This window comes from Protopterus annectens, chromosome 1.part2 (assembly GCF_019279795.1).
Source record: "Protopterus annectens isolate FY-2018-M chromosome 1.part2, PAN1.0, whole genome shotgun sequence".
NCBI classification, from domain to species: Eukaryota; Metazoa; Chordata; order Ceratodontiformes; family Protopteridae; genus Protopterus; species Protopterus annectens.
Window position 1 is genome coordinate 559,927,682 of NC_056727.1, and position 22,580 is coordinate 559,950,261.

The 22,580-nt window shown below is 40.1% G+C and overlaps 1 protein-coding gene across 1 annotated transcript in view; it reads left to right on the forward strand.

The window, feature by feature from the left end:
* The window catches only part of ACSS1 (acyl-CoA synthetase short chain family member 1), a 1,456,620-nt gene that overhangs the window by 1,203,850 nt on the left and 230,190 nt on the right, over window positions 1-22,580 (forward strand). The window contains exon 11 of the mRNA XM_044057731.1: window positions 19,715-19,842. Within this exon, the coding sequence (XP_043913666.1) occupies window positions 19,715-19,842 (128 nt within the window). The remainder of the gene's footprint in view (window positions 1-19,714; window positions 19,843-22,580) is intronic.

The window sequence follows — 22,580 nt, forward strand, 5'->3', positions numbered from 1 at the left end:
AGACATACCTCCCTGGACTACATGAAAAGAGACATGGAGGAGCTTTCTGATCTTGTAGCCCAGGCAGGTGTGATCCTAGCCCTGAGTAGCATCCTGCCATCACCCAGAATGATACCACAGTATGATGCTTTGCCAGAGATGGCCTGCACCTGTCGCCCTTGGGATTCTGGATACTGGCTAAGGCTCTTGCCACCCCTATAGTGCCTTTTTTAGGCAAGATTCAAATGACAAATTCACCACCGTAACAGGTACAAGCAAGCAAAATCTGAGGGTAATGCTACTTAAGCTAAAAGTCTAAACCTCAAAATGCACTCACTCGAGGCACTCCTTAAAGTGGAGAACATCGACACCTGTGCAGTAACAGAGACCAGTTTCAAGGCTCCAGAGAGCACCCCTGCATTACCAGGCTATAATTCATACCACACCTTTCGGCCACCTAACCTAGACCGAAGCACTAAAGGCGGAAGTGTGTCTATATTCATTAAGGATATCCACACCTCCAGGCTAGTTGCTCAGCATAATGCATCTGAGATTATCCAAGTGCAACTAACTCTGGGCAAGACCGCAATGCAAATTGTAGCTTGCTACAGATCCCCCACCATGCCCCAGGATTCCCACTCCTCATTTCTTGATATACTGGAAAATATTAGGGTACAACCTAACAGCCTAATAATGGGCGATTTCAACTACCCCACCATTAACTGGGAAAACTACTCATGTACCAACTGTTGTGCTCAACGTTTTCTGGAATTCATAAATTCCAATGCCTTGGATCAACTTATCCACACCCCCACCAGGGGCAGCAATATCCTAGACCTGGTCATTACCAACATGGGCAACCAGCGTTCCACACTAGAGGTCAATTCCTTGTTGGTCAGATCTGACCACATGCAAATCACCCTAGACATCCACATCCCACCCCCACCCCCACCCCCCATTAGGGAAACCACCATAAAAAATATCTCCAAAGCCAACTTCACGCTTCTTAAGACAGAAGTGGCAAACTTCACAACACCCATGCTGATGGACAATAGAGATACGACTGCTGAATCCTATACAATTGCACTTTATAAGCACTTACACGAGTGTATGGATCGTGCAATCCCTAACAGAACCAAGATTATATCCTCCAAAAAAAGGAAGCCAATCTGGTGGTCCCCTGATATAAACAAACTCTACAACAGAAGAAAGAAACTGTTACAAAAAAGAGTAAAATCCCATGATTGGAGGAGCTCCTTGGTCAGTCTCAGTAAGAAGCTGAGATCCCTCATAAAATCCTCCAAAGCTAGTTACGAAAACAAAATCACCACTGATTGTAAAGACAACCACAAAGCATTCTATAGCTATGTCCAGAATCAAAATGGCAACACTCAGATCTGCTCTGAGTTACAGCACAATGGCACGAAATATACAGAACCAACTGATATTGCCAACATCCTGGCAGATAGATTCAGTGCTAACTTTACCCCTCTCTCATCCCCTAAAGGGCCCATCTCTATAACGGAAGAATGCAAAGTACCTGTAATCACGGCTGCACAGGTAAAAAACACACTATCCAAAGCCAAGAACACAGCATCCATGGGACCTGACAACATCCCAGGCTGCGTTCTACATGAATTACAGAACAAACTGGCACCCCTCCTAAGTACCATGTTCAATCATAGCCTCACCTCAGGCTTTGTGCCCACTGAATGGTGCACAGCAACGGTTATCCCACTCCACAAAAGGGGAGCCACCATGGATCCCGGGAACTACTGCCCCATTAGCCTGACGAGCCTGGTCTGCAAGGCTATGGAGCGTATCATCATGGGACTTATAAACAATGAAATTGGTAATCTCCAAACTCTGGACCGTACCCAGTTCAGGTTTGTAAAAGGCAGATCATGTCTCCTAAACCTGATAGACTTCTTTGAAGTAGTCACCAAAGCCGTAGATGAGGGTAAGGTGGTTCACACAGCCTATCTAGATCTCGCCAAAGCTTTCGACACCATCCCCCACTCTGGAATTATAGACAAACTCACTAAACTAGGTATAAATCCCTATGTCACAAGATGGGTTGCCAACTGGCTCACTGACAGAACCCACACTGTGAAAGTAGCAGACTCTAAATCCAACTTCAGACCAGTGACAAGTGGAGTACTACAGGGTTCAGTCCTAGGTCCTCTCCTGTTTGGTATCTACTTCTCTGAAGTACAGGCTAACACAGAAAGTCTTTGGCTAATAAAGTTCACAGATGACTGCAAACTAGGAACCATAATGAAAACTCCTAACAATGTGGACATCCTACAAAAGGGCCTCACTGAGACAGATGCCTGGTGTCAAAGCCATGGCCTCAAGCTCAATGCCAAAAAGTGCATTGTCACCCCTTTTGGTAAAAACTCTGTACCCATGAACTACCACATAGGCGGTAGTCTACTTAACACCGAAAGTGTGATAAGAGACCTTGGGACACAGGTGGACAGTAGTCTCTCCTTTGATAATCACATCGCCACAGTAGTCAGGAAATCCTTCTATGTGGCACACCTCATCACAAAAGGTTTCTCATCCAGGAAAAAAGAGGTCATTGCTCCCCTCTACTCATTACTCATTAGACCCATTATAGAGTACAGCACCCCTTTTGGTATGTACCTCATAAGACATCTACAACAACTGGAAAGGCCACAGAAATACCTCATAAAGAAGATTACTGGCCTCAAACAGATGCCCTACGCAGACCGTCTCAAAAAACTCCAGCTTTACTCTGTCGCATATCGCCTACTCAGAGGCGATCTCTGCCTAACATGCAAAGCTATGTCAAACCCAGAGCTGTTGGACATGCTCCACGTAAAGAAATCCCAGTCCCTCTGAGCTACACACTCTAGGGACCTAAACCTTGTCACCACAATAAACAGAACATGCTGGAGCGATAGATTCCTGTCCCAGAGATTTCCCATACTCTGGAACAAACTACCTCTCTGAATCAAACAAAGCTCCTCATTAACACTCTTCAAGAAAACTCTTGACGATTGGATGGGAGATAGGAAATTCACCCTGGGGATCGCTTCTGTGGCTGTGTTTAACAGGGGCACAGGAAAATAATTTTCTTGAGTGGCAAAAGCCAGGGTACCATTTGGCTAGGCTTATATAGGCCCTAGGGCAATAGACTAGTACCTACCTATGAACCTATAAACGTTATGTACTCACCACGACTATGCAGCTGTGTTATCTGTTTTCATCCTTCATCAACCTCCCACCCTCCATCTCCCTTCCTATTTAAAAAAAAAATCTTTATTTGCTATTCTCCTAGTTTGACCTGAAGAGTACTACATTGCCTGACAGTTGAGCTCCTTTTCTTTATCTACTTGTTCACTGGGATGTTGTTTAACCTTTTACTGTATTGTTCCCACCTAATAGCTGAAGAGAGGGTAAACTCCACCTGAAGTACTTCTGACTTGAAACGAGGGTTATGGGTAAGGGGAGGAGCTCAAGCTATGGAGCCAAGTCTTTCGAAATGGCTGAATTCGGATCCAAGGTTACAATAAAAACTATGAATGATAGTAATAAAGAGAGGTATAACTAGAACATATAACATATGAAACCAGTGAAGAGGCGTGGCCCACTTGCCTTTCCCCAAGGGTAAGAGAGGGGTGTGGATTCTCAGGAATCACACCGGGATGTAGAAATGAACGACACACAGTGCATGCCCCCTTCCTTTGTTTAGCTGAGTCATGTGGGGATGTATGGCTACATAAGGAAAAGCCTTTGAACCCCTCCTGATGGCTGCCTTAATGATGAGCCTTCTCAGCTTACTCTTGTCCTCGTTGATGAAGGAATGAATGGGTTAACTGGCTGGGGGGGATGATGATCTGTAGGCAGTAGGGCAAAATGTGCAAAGAAATTAATTTTTCATTCCATTAAGGACTGCTCATCTAAGGGCAAAAAGTTGCTCAAGTTAAGAATTATTGGAGACAATGAAAAGAGAATACTGAAGGGGTGTGGTATGAAACTGTTGAATGGGTATTGGAGGGGCAGGTATAATGACATAGGTGTAGAGGGATGTGCAAAAACTATGAGTATGTAATGTGAGAGGACAAGAAAAAGTACTGATTAGTGGTAGGCATATGAAGGGGATTAAATACCAGTATATGCTGGAGAGAGCCAGCAGATTTAATAAATCCCACTAATCAAAGTGCATTTTATTCAAGAAAGCAAAGAAGAAGGTGTTTAAGACATGTTGATCAAATTAGTGGGCTGCAAGGAAAAGAAAGCAATGTAGATTATTTTAGAAATGATTGCAGGAGAGAGTAAGTAGAATGTTTATTAACATCTTAACAATTGACTATTGAAAGTATGATGGAGTACATTCTAAATAATTAGAAGGGCTGGGGTTAGGAAAGAATATAAAACTAAAGCCCTCACAAAGTTATGTGGGAATAGGGTGTAGATGGTGATGGGCCTAGCCATTTCCTTGCACAGAACAGTTAGCTTCTGCATATGAGTAACACTAACATTCTTGCTTTCTACAAGTGAGAGTCAGTAGGATAAAAACATAGCTGGATAATGTAACTGGTGTATTGCTGTCTGTCCTAGATTGAGTGATCCTTTCTAACAGGTAAGTATAGAACATGGTCACAGGAATATTCCTGGAAGCAAACTCTCCACAAGCAAATGTTGCTAAAAGTAGCTTCCAGCATAACATGCCCTTTAGTCAACACAGCAAAGCAGATACCCAATACGCATCATACCAAAGGGAAAATATGGAATGCACAGGTGAGCTAGATTAGCAGATCATAACATATGAGTGCACAAAACCAGAGCGGCAGGCAGTAGCAGCAATAACAAAAATAAATGCCAGGAAGAGCTGAAGAGCAGTCCCCTAGGACATAGAAGCCTAAACTGGTGATAGAGGGGTACATGTACTACAGTGAGAAGGCTGTCAATAGAGAGCATACTGATGATGCCCCAGAAAGAGGATGACAGGCTGTTATGGTTGAGCCACCAAGCTCACCACAGCTAAGGGAAAGAGAGTGAGAGGAACACACCAAGACAATGGTGCACTACCATATGTCCAAACCTGTTGAAGTGGAAGGTGCACGGAGGCCATCCACAGCAATGACATCCTAGCAATCATCTCTGTTGAAGACCTGTAGTATATCCACCAGCAATGCCCCATGCGATTTTGTTATGGAAAAAGTACCACTGGGTGGAGGACATGTTCCAGAAGCTATGTAACATCACTGCAGTCACAGGACCATTATATGTCATGCATGTGCCGAGGTGACCAGAGAGAATGCCCCTGATCTTACCACTACCTTCTGACTCGTGAGTGAGACGTTTCACACAAGAACAACTGTCTGTCATTAATTACACCCTATTTATACACACTCCTTGTGGCTGTTCCCTGCTTGTTTGCTGCCTTTTTTTGGAGGTTTGGTCTATTTATACACCAACAACAAATGCTTTGTCTTTTTGCTGTATGCATTACAGAATAAGAATCATCCAGCAAGGTTCATAGGTTTATACTAGGCTATCTGCCCTAAGGCATTTATAAGCCTAACCCAAATTTTTGTGGCTTACGCCACCCCTTATATGAAAAAATACTGTGCCCATTAGTTTGTTGTGCCTCTGTCCAGCAGTGACACAGAGATGATTCCCGGGATAAACCTACGATCTCCCATCCACAGGTCAAGATTTCTCTTGAACAGAGCCAGCGAGGTGCTCTGCCTCACATGGACCGGGATTTTATTCCACAGCATAGGGAGTCTCTGAGTGATAAATCTATCCCTCCAGCATGTCCTATTTATATCCATGCTAAGGTTTAAGTCGCTTGCTCTAGTGGTTTTGGTGGATTTGGATTTTTTGAGGTGGAGCATGTCCATTAATTCCGGGTTGGACATGGCCTTGTATGTCAGGCACATGTCACCTCTGAGCAGACGGTATGCAACTGAATAGAGCTGGAGTTTCTTCAATCTGGCAGCATATGACAGATTTTGGAGTCCCTTTATCCTTTTGGTGAGGAACTTTTGGGGTCTCTCCAATTGCTGCAGATGTCGGGTGCGATACATCCCGAATGGGGCATTGTACTCGATCATTGGTCTGATAAGTGAAGAGTACAGGGGAACAATGACCTCACTAGATCTGGATGTGAATCCCTTCATGATCAGGTGGGCAATGTAGAAGGTCTTTCTAACCACTTTAGCAACGTGAGTGTCAAAAGAAAGGCCACTGTCAACCTGGGTCCCCAGGTCCCTGATAACCTCTTCTGTGCTTAGTGGATTGCCACCTATATGGTAGCTTGGAGTTACCTTGTTTTTCCCGAAGGGTATGACTATACATTTTTGGCATTTAACTTCAGGCCATGGCTCTGGCACCAGCTATCTGTTTCCGTGAGTCCCTTCTGAAGGATATCCGTGTCCGATGCACTTTCCACTATGGCCCAGTTTGCAGTCGCCTGCAAACTTTGTCAGCCAAAGTCCTCCCATGTTGGCCTGTACTTCTGAGAAGTAGATGCCGAACAATAGGGGGCCAAGGACCGAGCCCTGTGGGACACCGCTTGTGACCGGCTTGGAGTCTGACATAGCGCCAGCAACTCTAACCCTGTGGGTTCTGTCCTTAAGCCAGTTTGCAACCCATCTTGTGACATATGGGTTTACATTTAAGCTGGTAAGTTTTTCTACAATACCCGAGTGGGGTATTGTGTCGAAACCTTTGCAAGGTCAAGGTAGGCTGTATGGACTGCCTTTCCCTCATCAATGGCCTTGGTGACTGTTTCAAAGAAGTCGACCGAGTTCAAAAGGCATGATCTGCCCTTGACGAAGCCAAACTGGGTCGGGTCCAATGTCTGCAAGTCCCCTATATCTTTGTTTATGAGCTCCAGTATGATCCTCTCCATAGCTTTGCAGACTAGACTTGTTAAGCTTATGGGGCGGTAATTACCAGGGTCCGTAGAGGCACCGCCTTTGTGGAGTGGGACCACAGTTGCCATACGCCACTCCTTGGGCACGTATCCTGTGGTAAGGCTGAGATTAAACAGCTGCCTTATGTGCGGGTTTAATTCCTCATTTAGCTCGTGTAGCACACAGCCGGGGACACCATCCGGTCCCATTGATGCTGTGTTTTTAGCTTTAGAGAGAGCAGCTTTCACCTGCGCATTTGAGATGTCTGGGAGGCTACACTCTGCTGGGATAGTTATCTCTCCTTTAGGGGGGGGGGGTGAAGTTTGCACTGAACCTGTCTGCCAGTATGTTGGCAATGTCTGTTGGTTCAGTGATTTTTGTATCATTTTGGACTAATTCTGAGCATATCTGGGAGTTTCCACCCAGGCTCCTAACATAGCTGAAAAAGGCCTTATGATTGTCCTTTGAATCCATGGCAATTTTTCTCTCAAAATTGGCCTTAGTTGATTTTATGAGTGCTCATATTTTTGTACTAATAATGATCAGGGGTGACTTCCCTTTTATGGATTTTGTTCTATCATGTAATAGCTTTCTCCTCTTATTGTAAAGTTTGTTAATGGCTGTGGTCCACCAGACTGGACGTTTGCCCTTTGTGGAAAGAGTCTTGGTTTTATTTGGGATTGCCTGATCCATGCAGTCCTGGAGGTGTTCATAGAAGGCATTTGTAAGGGCTTCCGCAGCTTGGGTTGTGGTTTCCACTGGCTCAGTGGCCTTGAAGGATACCACACCAGTCTTGAGTAGTGTGAAGTTTGCTTTAGAGAAGTTCTTCACTGTGGTCTTTTTTGTTTGGGGTGGGGGCGGGATGTGGATTTCCAGTGAGATTAGTTTATGATCAGATCTCACCAATGAGGGATATACTTCGTGTGGAGCATTTTGTCCCCATGTTTGTGATAATGAGATCTAGTATATTTTCTCCTCTCATGGGAACAGTGACTAGCTGTTCCATGGCATTTGAATTTATGAACTCCAGGAACCGTTGGGCTAGAAAGTTAGGGCTTGAGTAATGTTCCCAGTCTATATTCGGGTAGTTGAAGTCACCCAATATGATGGTGTTTGGAGATACATTTATACCCTCCAGTGTCTTCAGGAAGGCTGTGTGGGGTTCCTGAGTTTGAGAGGGTGGCCTGTAGCATGCTACAATTTGTAGAGCAGTTTTGCCTATGGTTAGTTGCACCTGGATGGTTTCCGAAGCTTATGCGTTGCCACCAACCTGGAGGTGTGGGTATCCTTTATGAATATGGATACACCCTCCTTTTGTGGTGTGGTCCGGGTTTTGGGGCCGGAACGCATGATATGAGGTAAAACCTGATAGTGCCGGGTGCTCTCAGGAGCCTTGAACCAGGTTTCAGTTACAGCACAGACATCGATGTTCTCCATACTGAGAAGGGCCTCGAGTGCGTGCATTTTGAGATTTAGACTTCTGGCATTGAGCAGCATTACCCTCAGTTTCTTCCCATTTTTGTTTTCTAGGGTGGTAGGTTTAGAATTTGAGCCTTGCCTAAAAAGGCACTATGGGGGTGGCAAGAGCCTTAGCCAATATCCGAATCCCAGGGTGACAGGTGCAAGCCGTCCCTTGAAGCAGCATGGCTTGTCAAGCATGTCATCCCAGGCAGACAGACACTGGATCCCCTTTGAATGACACCAGACATTAAGCCAATTGTTAAAGCTGATCATCTTGTCTCTATATTGTGGCATCATTCTTGGTGAAGGAAGGATACTGCTCAGGGTCAGGGTCATACCTGCCTGGGCTACATAATCAGAGAGCTCCTCTATGTCTCTTTTCATGTAGTCCAGGGAGGTACGTCTCAGGTCGTTCACACCAGCATGGACAATGACTGTGTCATATTTGTACTTGCCGTGGAGTGACCAGAGTGCTTGTGTTATGTGGCAGATTCTAGCACCCGATAGGCAGCTTACTGTGATCCTCTCCTTGTTCAGCCTGGTGAGTGGGACGTCAGTGTGTCTGACTATGGAGTCACCTATGACAAGTATGTTTGGTGTTGTATTTGGCCTTAAGGGCTGTGACTGCTTTGCACACTGCTTTTGTGGTTTATGTGTTGCTTGTGGGGTGTCTTGAGGTAGCAGTTGTTTGGGTGTCTGCTTTGGAGGCCTCTGCTGTTTAGGTAAATTTTTACTCAGAGCCTCCGAGTATGTCTTTGTGTGTTTATGTGTTTGATTCAGTGGTGTGGTAGCATTATGTGAGGCTGGTTTTGTGGTGTGTGTAGTTGCCTTCTCCTCCTGTCTGGTCTTGCCAGTCCTGAGTTGAGAGAGCTCAGCCTCCAGTTTGGCTAAATATCTGCATCTCTCGCAAGTATTTGTGTTATGTGGGAGGAGGAGAGGGTTGTCTGTGTACATGAGGCAGTTATAACATTGCCTCAAGATTTGAAATGCTATTAGTGCCCAGGGTTCTGGGATTGAACCTGTAACATTCACTTATATTGTTCGATGTTTGAAATGGTGGATTACACTATCTTCAGGAAGCACGTCTGAAAGACCAAACTCAGAGTTTGCCACTTTCATATGTCCCAAATATTGTGGAGAAGGATCCAAAAGTTCTGGCTCTGTCTAAATTGTGACCACAGGGTGGAGTTTCAGCTGCAGGAGGTGGATCTGTTTGCTCTGTCTTCCTATTACTAAAGGGCCACACAGGTGCATTTACAGAACTGTTTTCCAAGAGGACTACTTTAGCACTGAGTTGTTTTGAGTAGTTCCAAGACAGCCACATCCTTTGAAGTCATAAAGGATCAAGATTAAAAAAAGAAATAGGGATTGTCAGAGTTGTACCTCCCCCATCCCCCCACCCCCAGTTTTCGTCTATGTATAGTCTTGTCATTGTCGGCCTGCTTTGAGCACATTGCAAACAGACTACCGTTGAGTTATGGCAATGGTGATTTCAGACCAGGGCCATGAACCTTCTTGTGCTGCAGTAATTCATGTAGCAGGAGCAGGAACACATTGGTGTTTTCCATGAGAGTGTCTTGAGTGGAGTCCTACCTTCACCCAGGCACAAGTGGTGGTAAGTTCACAATGATGTCCTGCAGACCATAGTGGAAGACTGAAACCAGTACACTGCACAAGTGCTGCAGACTGCAGGCCCATCATCTTAAGTTGTGTATATCTACTTGACCCGCTGCAGCCATTCAGCATGTTTAGCACCTATGACAACTTCTTACAGTACTGGGAACATGCTTCACCAGTGGTATGCCTCGACAGTTCCTGATGTTTGGATGGGTTGTGTGTCTGCTTTTGTCTTACATCTGTTTCACAAACTGTCACATTATAACTTGTGGTTTATTAAGTAAATACTACATAGGCGACTGTTATCTGGAGGTACATCATACATCTACATGCTCATATTGTTGGCATACCTCTTAACTGTACAGATTTTCACAGAATGTCCAGATTTTTGCCTCACATGTTTGGCCTGTTACTCATAAAGTTGTGGTTTTCTGGCAAATCATTGCCAAATCTGTGGGAAATGAAGTCAGAAAATGACAGACGTTTAAAATTTAGACTTCATACTCTTCAGAAAATTCATGCTAATCCAAAACCTGTTATTCTGTCAACTTTCGAAGTCTGCCCCCCGTTATTCATAGCTTTGTCCAAATTTCTTGCTGTAAGAGGTTGAGAGCTCTGTGGGTTACTGTTCATCATAATGCATTCCATCCAGTTATGCATTTTGTGTGTTGAGAGTTTGAACTGGGCAGATATACTTTGTCCAGTTATAGTTCTTCCTAGAGTAAAGGTGTTCCTTCCCAAAATAACAAGTTAGTTTCCTTCTTTAGTACTGCTATGTAATTATTTATTTGACATTTGTTGACCAGGTTAATCCGACTGGGCAACAGCCCTTTTCAGTGGAAGCCTGAGGAGAAAAGCTCCAAAAAGTACAAGTAACAAAAGTAATCACACGGCAGAGTTATAACTAAAATTACAATAATTACAATACATATGACATGTATGTTGAAACAACATGCTAGAAAATGGTCATTAAATTGAAAAAGTAATATAGTATGAAGTTTCATACAATAGTAAGCAGAACGTAGAAAATATAGATAAGTTTGTAAAACAGAAATGAACAAATATATAAACAGGAGATAAGCCCAGGGCAAGAGCCAATTTCCAATACTACAGTTGTGGAAGCTGTAGAATGACTGACTATTAGTGGACTTTATTAGAAGCAGAGGCAGAGAGAGGCAGGAGAAAAGATTGCTGCAATAGTATTATAGGAGGGGAGGTGGAATAAGTTGTGTTATAGCATAAGCATGTCCATGATATATGTAGAGTTTTCTTTAGTGTTGTTTTGAAAGAGTTGGGGTTAGAGATCTCTCTAACACTTAGTGGTAATTTATTCCAAGCATTTGCCACTGAGTAGCTGTAGAGGAGTTTACCAAAGTTTTATTGAGTGCATAGAATTGCAGAAGATGCTGTTGGGAGCTACTGAGGGTGTGGTTGGGAGTATATCACTGGATGAGGGTAGAGAGAGAGAGGGTCAGGAAGAGGGTTCATGTAAGATAGAATGAGCTATGAGAAGCTGGGGTAGTAGGATTTGATGATGAAATTCCAGCCACTGCAGGTTTTTCAAGGCTAGGCAGTAATGAGAGTGGTAAGGTTAGTTAGAGGCAAATCTTGCAATTTTATTATAGGTGAGATCCAGTTTCGACAGACAATTGGAGCTTACCTATAATAAATATTACCAAGTCAAGATGTGCCATGCTGATAGACTCCTACCCAAGAAGATTGAATGCTGTAATTAAATCAAAAAGTGCTTCAACAAAGTATTAGTTTAAGAGTGTGCACACGTATTGTACATTTTTTATATTTTTAATATTTTTCCCGTAACAGATTTGTTTGTTTTTCAATTGAATTGTACAGGTTATATAGGGTACCTGACAAATCTTCGAACGCTCAAAATTTCGAACGTTACATGGTTGAGACCAAACGTTCGAAATTTTAAGTGTTCAAAAACTGACTTTCAACTGCGCCATATGGAGCAGATAGGGAGAATTTCCCTTTTCTGCACTGAAGTGCAATCTCGGAGGTGGTATATATAATTAGGGGGGTGTGGGGGGGCACAGTGTTTTTTTCTTTTTTTAGTTTTTTTTTTATTTGATGTTCGAACATCCGAATGTCGAACATGTGGTCTAGACCATGTAGTGTTCGACATTTTGGATGTTCGAACATTTAACATAGACCCATTATATAGGTCACATTAAAGGTGGGAAAAGTTTTGAAATTATTTATCATGGTCTCATTTTTTTATATCACAAAATCCTAGCATTTTAACAGGGGTGTGTACACTTTTTATATCCACTGTATATGTGTGTGTGTGTGTGTGTGTGTGTGTGTGTGTGTGTGTGTGTGTGCACGCGCGCGCGAGGGACTGTATAATGTCTGTGTGTGATTGTTTTCTTTTCTGTTTGTGCGCTCTCGGAGTTGGTATATATAAGTAGGGGGGGACGCAGGGGGGCTTGCCCTCCTGCATTTATGTATTGTAGGTGTGTGCCTGTGTGGTATTTTGGTGTGTTTATTTGTTTTGTGGTGTGGGTGTTGTGGTTTGTGTGTGGTGTGGTGTGTACTGTGTGTTCGGTGTTCTGGTTTCGACTTTGTAAGTGTTGGTTTTGTGATGGTTTCGGCTTCATGGTCTCAAAATGCTGAAATTCGAGATTTCAGCAATTTGAGATTATGAAGTGAAACTACATATATGTTAAAGCAATTTTGTGTTTTGTGTTAGGTATTTTTGTGTTGTGTGTTAGGGGTATTTTAAATGCGCATGGAATCTTTTCAGTGACTGTTGTATACATTAAAGATATTAGAATAAACAAGTACTTGTTAGTTATAAGAAATATAGGCTTTACGATATAACAGGAGAAGAAAGTCTTAACAAAAGCAAGTTTAATGTTAATATGCTGTGGTCTTGGGCTGCTGGGGTAGAGTGGAGTGTAAAAGTGCATCTATATTATATTATATTATATCATATGTAGAATTAAGATATTTTCTTTTATTCTTAGAAGGGTGACTGTAGATTAATGTCCTTGGCTTAAGCTATAAACAAGTGTTTCTGTAAGCAAGAAGGCCTGAAAAATAAGATAAAATGACAAAAGCCATGCAAAATGCTATGGTTCTTACATCTGCTAAGATATTAGCTTTTTTTTCCCATTAGCAAATGTTCAGTGGGAGGCAGCAAGTTTTGCATCTGAAAGCAGTTGTACAGTCTCTTCTAAGTGAAATTTGCAAAGATTCATTGCTGACTACTTTTACTAAGAGAGAGGGGTAACTGCAGATGCAAGCAATTAATCTTGAGAGCTCTGAGCATTCTTTGCTAAAGGAAATGCAACATGTGAAGGTATAATGGCAAGCAGTTCAGTGAAAAACAAAGTTTGAAATTATGGGAAGTGAATAAGGGATAGTAGCCTCTCTAGTAGCCTTAATATTTTAAATCATTTAATAGAATAGTGTACAGTTAAATTTTATTTAAGCACACTCACTGTACTTTTTCTTAGGACCAAAAGTTAATGTTTTTTGAAAGCATATAAGCTGCTTGACACATGGGGGGGGGCATAGAGATCAGAAAAGAACAGACAGCAATGTGAAAACACAGGCTGTACCATGCACTTTAGAATGGGTTACCTCAATTTTAGGTTAAATAATGCCTGTGGGTACAGCTGTTGATATGGGGCAGCTCTTCCTATATTGAGGGTTAAACTTATTTTTTTGAAGATGTACATTTTTTTTTGTCTAGTTAATATGAGAAGGGGTTTTTCTTAAATTTTATTTAGTTTTTTTAGATGGTTTTCATTGAAATAAAAAGTCTTGAAAGTCTGACATAGGTTTAAATGGAGATGAAAAGAAACAACTGTATACAGAGATCAGCCTGAAACATTAGTGTGTGCATGTAATACAAAATTTGGAAATACACATTCAAAAAAACTGTCATGTAGGGAAGACGGGAACAATATCTTTCTATCATAATGGCTATGCTACCCATATTATCTTAGAACATAAATGGCCTTACAGATATAAACAAAAATGAAAGAGTATGGAATTATATTAAAAATCCAGAGTGCAAATAGCAGTTATGCAGGAAACACACATGGAAAGAAATGAGAGTGTGGATATGAGAAAGAATTTCAGAGTGGATTTATACTAATTTTTAGAGGGGTTCCAATAGTCATAGAAGTAGAAAAAAAGTCAGTAATGGTAGATTTATGTTAGTAAGGGATTATTTATGTGGAAGGGGGATTATACTGTCATGTATTTATATTCTGCCAAAAACTGCCATTATGGAGTTTAAGAAAATTTAAGGAAAAAATAATCAGCTTTCAACAGGGAATATTACTTATAGATGGGGGCTGGACTGTGATTGGAATAGTGAAGATGTTTCAGGAGGATCTAGAAAGAAAAAAATATAACAAAATGGGGTAGATTTCTGAAGAAATTTATGAAAATATTTGGTTTAGATGATGTGAATTCAGTTGTAGGAACTCATATATAATTTACATATTATTCCTCAAGGTACTGGACTAGACTAGGTAGAAATTATATTTCACAGAAACGTGCATTTAATTGAATTATATTTCACAGGAACATGTGCATTTAATTGAGAGCTTTGACACGCATCCAATAACTGTTTTGGTTTATGCACTGATAAAAAATAATGCAAAAATGCAGAGTAATAAAGTAAAAATGAGACAATGGTGCTTTTCCACCTACCCATTAAAAAGAGAAAAATTTAAGGAATTGGTAGTGGAAATTATTTCAGAGTTATTAGGGCAGACAGAAATTTCTTTAGAAGTTATAGATAGTAAGTGGGATAAAATGAAAATGAAATTTAAAAATAGAGCAGAAATAAAAGAGAAAGAGGTATAGTTAAGAAGTAATAGGAATTACATGGAGAGGATGACAAAAGTTAAAGTATTGCAGAATAAGGAGAATCTCACCGAACAAGAAAACATGGATAAATGGAGTGCTAAAGAGAAAATAAGTGAGTGCCTGGCTAATGTGCATGAGTTTCTTAAGATTGCTGTTAAGCAGATATTTTTTTATTGTAACTCCAGAGCACAAAAAGTTTTAGCACAACAAATTAGGTAGTAGAAAGTAGAAAGGGTTGTTGCCAAACTTAAGGAGCCTATAACTAGAAAAATAACCATAGATATTGTAGACAGATTAGAGATGTTCTTAATTATGCCAAGGTTACAGGTAGGCTCAACAACTAACAGTTAAGACAGGAGAAGATAAGATAAAAACAGTGATGTATATTCAATCTTCAGAAGAGTCTCTAGGAACAAATGGTATTCCTGTGGAAGTGTGGAAGTTAGGAAGAAAGAAAGTGATAAAGGTCTAGAAGGTTTTAACAATATTTAAAAAAGAGGGGAAGCGCCAACATCTTGGAAGAAAGCTATAGTGGCTGTATTACCTAAAACTGGTAAAGACCCACCAGACCCAGAGTCATATAGATCCATTTCAATTTTGAATCCTAATTATAAAGTGTTGATGTGTACAGAATATACAATAATGGCAAAGTTGTTGGCAAAATTGACAGATATGAATCAATGTGGTTTTCTAGATGGGAAGCAAATTCTTGACAACACTAATAGAATAATGATACAGAAGAAAGCATTTGACAGAGTAAGCTGGGATTTTATGAGTAGGGTAATGGAAGCATTTGCATACCATGATAAAATGATAAGGCTAATTAGGAGGATATATGAAGGATCAGAGAAAAAAATTAAAGTGAGAGGGTTCATCTCTGATAAGTTGTGTTTGAAAAATGGTCGAGTGTCCTTTTTCCCCTTGTTATTTATAGGTTCATAGGTAGGTACTAGGCTATTGGCCCAAGGGCCTACGTAAGCCTAGCCAGCAAGATTCCATAGCTTATGCCACCCAAGAAAGTTATTTTCCTGTGCCACTGTCCAGCAGAGACACAGACGTGATCCCTGGGGTGTATTTCCTATTTCCCATCCACTCATCAAGATTTTTCTTGAAGAGTGCTAATGAAGCACTTTGGTTGACATAGATGGGTAGCTTGCTCCATAGTATAGGAAGTCTCTGGGACAGAAATCTATCTCTCCAGTGTGTCTTGTTTATTGTGGTGACAAGGTTTAGGTCCCCAGAGTGTGTAGCTCAGAGGGATTGGGATTTCTTTAGGTGTAGCATGTCCAACAGCTCTGGGTTTGACATAGCTTTATATGTTAGGCAGAGATCACCTCGGAGTAGGTGATATGCTACAGAGTAAACTGGAGTTTTTTGAGGCAGTCAGTGTAGGGCATTTGTTTGAGGCCAGTAATCCTCTTTGGCCTTTCCAGCTGCTGCAGATGTCTTGTGAGGTACCTTCCAAAAGGGGCGTTGTACTCTATAATGGGTCTAATGAGTGAAGAGTAGAGGGGAACAATTACCTCTTTTTTCCTGGATGAGAACCCTTTTATGATGAGGTGTGCCACGTAGAAGGACTTCCTGACTACTGTGGCGATGTGACTATCAAAGGAGAGACTACTGTCCACCTGGGTCCCAAGGTCTCTTATCACGCATTTGTTTTATAATTAGAGCAATTGGCAAAGAAAATAAGGGATTCAGAAAAGCAAGGATGTAATTGTTATGGATTGGTAGTCCTGAAAAGTTGGCTTTATTTGCAGATATTATTTTGTACCTGACTTATTCAGAAAAGGACATCTCAGTGCTGTGGATCTTTTTTTTTTTTCTTTTCTTTGCATAGATTGGCAATTGTTTTATGCAAGAAACATCTTATACTGAATTATCACTTATGACATAGTCAATCATACATTTATATAAATGAAAAGAAACCATGTTGACATGTTTTCAGTCGCAAACATTATACATCATATATAATGTCATTGTATCCTTCAGGAAGTCATCCACCTCTGGTAACTATCATATTGACGACACAATCCTAAGAGTTGACCTAGTAGTCAGGAACTTGGGGACACACATAGACAGTAATCTAGCTTTTGACCATCATGTGTCTACAGTAGTGAGGAAATCATTCTATATTGTGCAACTTACAAACAAAGGTATAGTAAGGAAGTCATTGTTCCACTGTATCTGGCATTCATCAGACCTATCAATGAGTACAGTGCCCCCTTTGTTATGCACCTAACCAGGATATCCAATAATTGGAACGTCCACAGAGGTTCCTCATTAAAAGAATACAGGGTGTAAGTAACATGTCCTATGCAGACTGCCTCAAGACCGTATCCCTGTATTCTGTCTACTACAAGCTGTTGAGGGGAGATCTATGCCTGGCATGCAAGGCATTGTCAGACCTCACCCTGATGGACCGCCTGTGTGTCCACAAAACAAACAGCATCAGAATGACCCATTCTAAAGATTTAAGCTTTGCCTGTGACATAAATAGGACCTGCTGGAGAGACAAGTATGTATGCCAGAGACTACCCCTTCTCTGGAACAGGTTCCCCATTCTTGTGAAGCAGAATTCCTCCCTAACTTAATTAAAGTGTAACTTGGACAGTTGAATGGGGAGCAGGAAATTCATCCCTGGTTTGGCAGCTATGTCTCTACTGGACACAGACATCCTGTAAATGGTTCATCTCCCAGGCTCCTGCTTGTAAATGTTTCATCTCCCAAGCCCTTGCTTACACTTAAGGGTTTATTTTGAGACAGTTTTAAGTCTTAATGAAGATGAAGCAAAGGTTGTAGCAGTAAATTATGCACCCACACACAGATTGGTTTGACAATATTTATATTTATGGGGACACGATAAGATGAAATATTTAGGAGTATGGATTAAAATGATTTTGCTATTGCAGCTAAGGATATGTGGGAAGAGACTAAAACAAAAATAATACAAAAGATGAGAAACTAAAAGTTCTTTTTATGGACAGAGACTACCCCTTCTCTGGAACAGGGAACAAGCAGTGAAAATGTTTTAGGCCCCTTAGTTTTATACACAGATCAGGCATATTTTTATCAACTAGAGGAGAAGTTGTGGATAATAATAAAGAGTTAAAGGAATTTGTCTGGGAGGGGAAGAGGACGACAGTTAATTGGGATAAGTTTATCCTTCTAATAGAACAAGGTAATTTGGGATTATCTGATTTGAAGGGATATTTTGGGCCCATATACGTTAGGCTGATATACATAACACAAGCAGAACATTATAATTCAAAATGGAAAGGGATGATGATGAAGTGAGGGGAAAATTCAAGAAATAAACAGAGTGAGATTTTCGATGCAGATCCTGAAAGATAATAAAAACAATAGTACAGAATATTGTATTCATAATGCAGCAATAAGCATTCTAAGAACTAAGCCAGCATGAAAATGGAGAAAGGAGATTTTGCCAATAGGGATGACTCCAAGTAGGGGTAGACAAAATAGGCATGAGGGGGCTGTAATTTATTGGAGAAAACTGGAAAAGGAACCAAGGTATATTGAGCAAATTACTTCAAAGGGAAAGTCAAGAGAATGAGATGAAGATAAAGACATTTGGACTACAGGGCAGAGACTGTCTTCTCTACCTGGGCTTGATATCAGAGTATAGGCTAATAGAAAGGGATATGGGAATCTTATTTATTATTTATTTATTTATCTTTGTTTACTGGAAAAGTCCGACTGGGATAAAAACACTTTTTCAGCGGAGTCTCAGAGTGAAAATCTCTATGTTTAATGCCAGTTTTGAGATTTACATAAAATACAGTTACATGGTATCAGGACTAAAAAAAAATAGGTAAGTATTCATATATGAAAGCAAAAAGCTTTATGACATCTTACATAAACATTATTTAGAAACCGAGCACAGCACATATATAGCTTAAGTGAATCTTAAGTGAAAGGCCTGATCAGGTAGGTATATAAAATGTTGCACGATTACTATCAAAGAGAGACGGTTACAAAAGATTGGGAAGATAGACTGGAAAAACAACTTACAAGAGAACAATGGATGGACATATTTATGGGTTCCAAGTAACCAACAAAGTGCAGAAAGTTTACGATCTTTCCATTGAAGTGTTTTCATTGGCATTTCTAAACCCCAAGCAGACTATAGAGAATTTTTTCTGAGGTAGATAGCAAATGTTGGTGGTGTGATGTGGAAGAAAAAGGTAACTGAGAATATATGTTTTGTGAGTTTAATGAGTTGGCAGATTTTAAAAATTCCTTACAGAGTACTCTGTTAGAAGCACTTGGTGAGCAAATGGCTGTAGGTAAGGAAACAATTCTTTAAAACTGACACATAAGACCTGAATTGCCCAGACATAGTAAGATATTATTAATTTTAATTATATTGGCTGGCAGAAAAAGCAATTACTATAAAATGGAAGTCAAAGTCTAAACCAAGTGTTTAGGCTGATCTGGAAGTGGGATCTTTAGAAAAGGGAAGGAGCAAATTGCATAGAATTAAATGGAAATTGTGGAAACCATACATGCATAATAATGTTCAGGAGAAGGAGGAGTGAAGTTTAAAAGAAGGCAGGAATTCAGCAATTTATGTAATGTTGATCTGATGCTAGTTACAAAGAAAGAAAATATATGTGATGCATGATGTATGTAAATGGAAAACATGCTAAGATGGTTTGTTTTCTTTTATGTTAATGCATGTTTGCCTGTGTCTTAAGATGTAATTTAATAAAGGTGTTAAAAGAAAAAAAAAAGAATGAATGAGCCTTAGGGCTCACATCTCCTTGAGGAATAAATGGGTCACTTGGATGGGTGAGTGGGAATCTCAGAAGATTGCTACTCAGTGATGGTTAAGGAGCAAAAATGTACTCCCCCCATTTGCTAATGTGTTCTTTCTTGTATGATTACAGGTTACTATTTCACAGGGGATGGAGCACATCGGTCTATAGAAGGCTATTATCAGCTCACAGGACGCATGGATGATGTTATTAACATCAGCGGTCACAGGCTTGGCACAGCAGAGGTTGAGGATGCAATGGTAAGGGCATAGTTTAATTTTCCATTCCATACTCTGTTTCTATAATACATATACATACATTTTATGAAATGATTGAAAATAATTAACACACATGATTAGAGTTATAAATAAAAAAAAAAAATGACAAGCAAGTAGTATCTGGCCTTATATGGAAAATTATGTGAATTAAAGAGCAAATTAGTGCCATTTGTGTCTCACGTTTAGTGACTCACTAGTCCAGCAGTGAGCAACATATGTCAGGATTTAAACTCTGTAGGATGTCATAGCCTTTCTCTAAATGACTAGATCAAGTTGTAACAGAGCTGAGTAAGGTTTGAGCAGCCACATTGGGTGGTTTGTATATAAGGCTCTATAATCTTAAAAATAGCAGCCACAATATTCTGGTTTTAGTTTGTATTTCTTAATTGTGTCATAAAGTTGTAGAACCCACACTGCTGTAGTGATGTCACCCTGTTCAGAGGGAGGGGCTTGTTCAGTTTTCCTGAAAAGCACCATCAGTGGCAGAGTGCATTCATGCTTGACTCAGAAATCAGCAACTTCTAATCACTGGAGGGAAGTATTCCTGGGAGCTGTAAATTCCTATACAAAGAATACAAGGAATATGATAGTGGGCCACACTACCCAACAGCTACATATGTTTCAGGTTATTGGAAATGGCTTGCCTACTTCATGTATGTTCCATTGATGAATTGCAGTAGTTCAGTCCTGGAAACATGAAATAGTTTATATTAATATTTTTATCAACAGCTACCGTAGAGATCTTTTATTATTCCTGCTAAGACCCTTCCTATCTTACAAGTCTTGCTATCCACTATATTCAGCAGCCACCTACTGCTGATAGCAGTGACAATCAGCTATTACTGTTACATGTTTTCTGATATCTCAGCACATTTGTGTTCTTCTGGAAATGACAATAGAACCTGACAGATAGAATAACAACAATATAAAGAAGTGGCAAATGGTATGGAACAGAACCAAGACAGAATATCCTCTACCACCCCCAAGGCCTTCATTTTCTCTTTTCTGTCCCCCTTTCTGCACTTTCAAATGCTACTCGTGTTTATAAGAAAACTGATGCATTACAAGTCCTACTGCTCAAAACACCATTATCAGAAATTAATACTTCATGCAGGTTAACATTTTGCTTTTCCACGATATCCTCCCTGCCTCCTCCAGTTCATTTACTCAGATGTCTTGGTATACGAATATGGGTTGCATGTATTTTTAATGTAGCCTGCAAAATTTACTTACATGGGGTTGGGGTCAGTATGAACCTCATTCATACTGGCTGAAACTAAGAAGACATTTGGAATGCAGGCTAAACAATAACTTTTACACAAAGTGGGCACTACATGCTAGACTGGCGGCACTTTGCACTAAACATGCTGTTCATTTCACAGCAGCTGTATGTCATGTTCTCCATGAAAAAGCCTGTGGGTAAACATTTGTTTAAACTTAAATCTTGTAGTCTTTTTCTTTGCTTACTTATATATTTATTTATTTGGTTGATTGGTTAAACAAGAAACATCTGTATTGAATTGTCAGGTATAACATGGGTAATCATGCATTTATATAAACGTAAACACTATACATTTATATAAATGAAAACAAATCATATTAATATATTTTCATTTACAAACATTATACCTCACATATAATCTTCTATATCGTCATTGTCCGTGTAACCTTACATAGTTCATTTAATTCCTGCCTTCTCTTAAACATCATTACTCCTCCAAAATATTATTCTGCATGTATTGTCGCCAGTTGCTCATTCCAATTTCTAAAGATCCTACTTCCAAATCTTTTATCTGTGTTACTATGTTCACTGTTTCTAGTATGGTTGCTTTAGACATTTATTTCCATTTGTGGTAATTGCTTTTTTGGCAGCCACCAGAAATAAAACTCAGCAAGGCCTTAGGCAATTCCGATTCTGTATCACAGCTTAAAAAATAATTTCCTTAGTTACACCAATTTGCTCACCTAGTATTTCCCAACTCCTTAAACTCCCAAAAAATATGTTCCCAGTTATGTCTTTCTTCCCCATTACACCGCCAGTTGTTGTGATCTATTTGAGGACAAATCCTTTGGAGCCTGCTTGGAGTGTAAAAATACGTATGCAAACACTTTCAGGGAAAGATCCTAAATCTTCTAGACTTTGTTTCATATTTAGGAGCTATATATCTATATATATATATTTATATATATATATATATTTATATATATATATATATATATATATATATATATATATATATATATATATATATATATATATATATATATATATATATATATATATATATATATATATATATATATATATATATATATCCTGACATTGTTTTTTTGTGAGTTGCTTATCCAATCTCTCTTCCCAATCTTTTCTAACCTCTGATTGATTCATATACATATCATGCAGTATTTTATATGCCTTACTAATTATCCCTTTTTAACAACAGCTTCTGTTGTAGATTCTGCTAAAAATTCTACCAGTGCTGGTCTTTCACTTAGGATCCCCCTCTTCTTTCTCTGCCTGTACTCTGATATCAATCCTGAATAGGGAAAGCAATCTCTAACCTGCAGTTCAAATGTATTCTCTGCCTCTCCCCATTCTTACTACCTTTCCCTCACTAATTATTTACTCCCAATACCTTGGATCCTTTGCCAGTTTTCCCCAGTAAATTTCAGACCCTTCTTGCCTATTTTCTGTATCCCTAATTTTAGTCATCCCTATT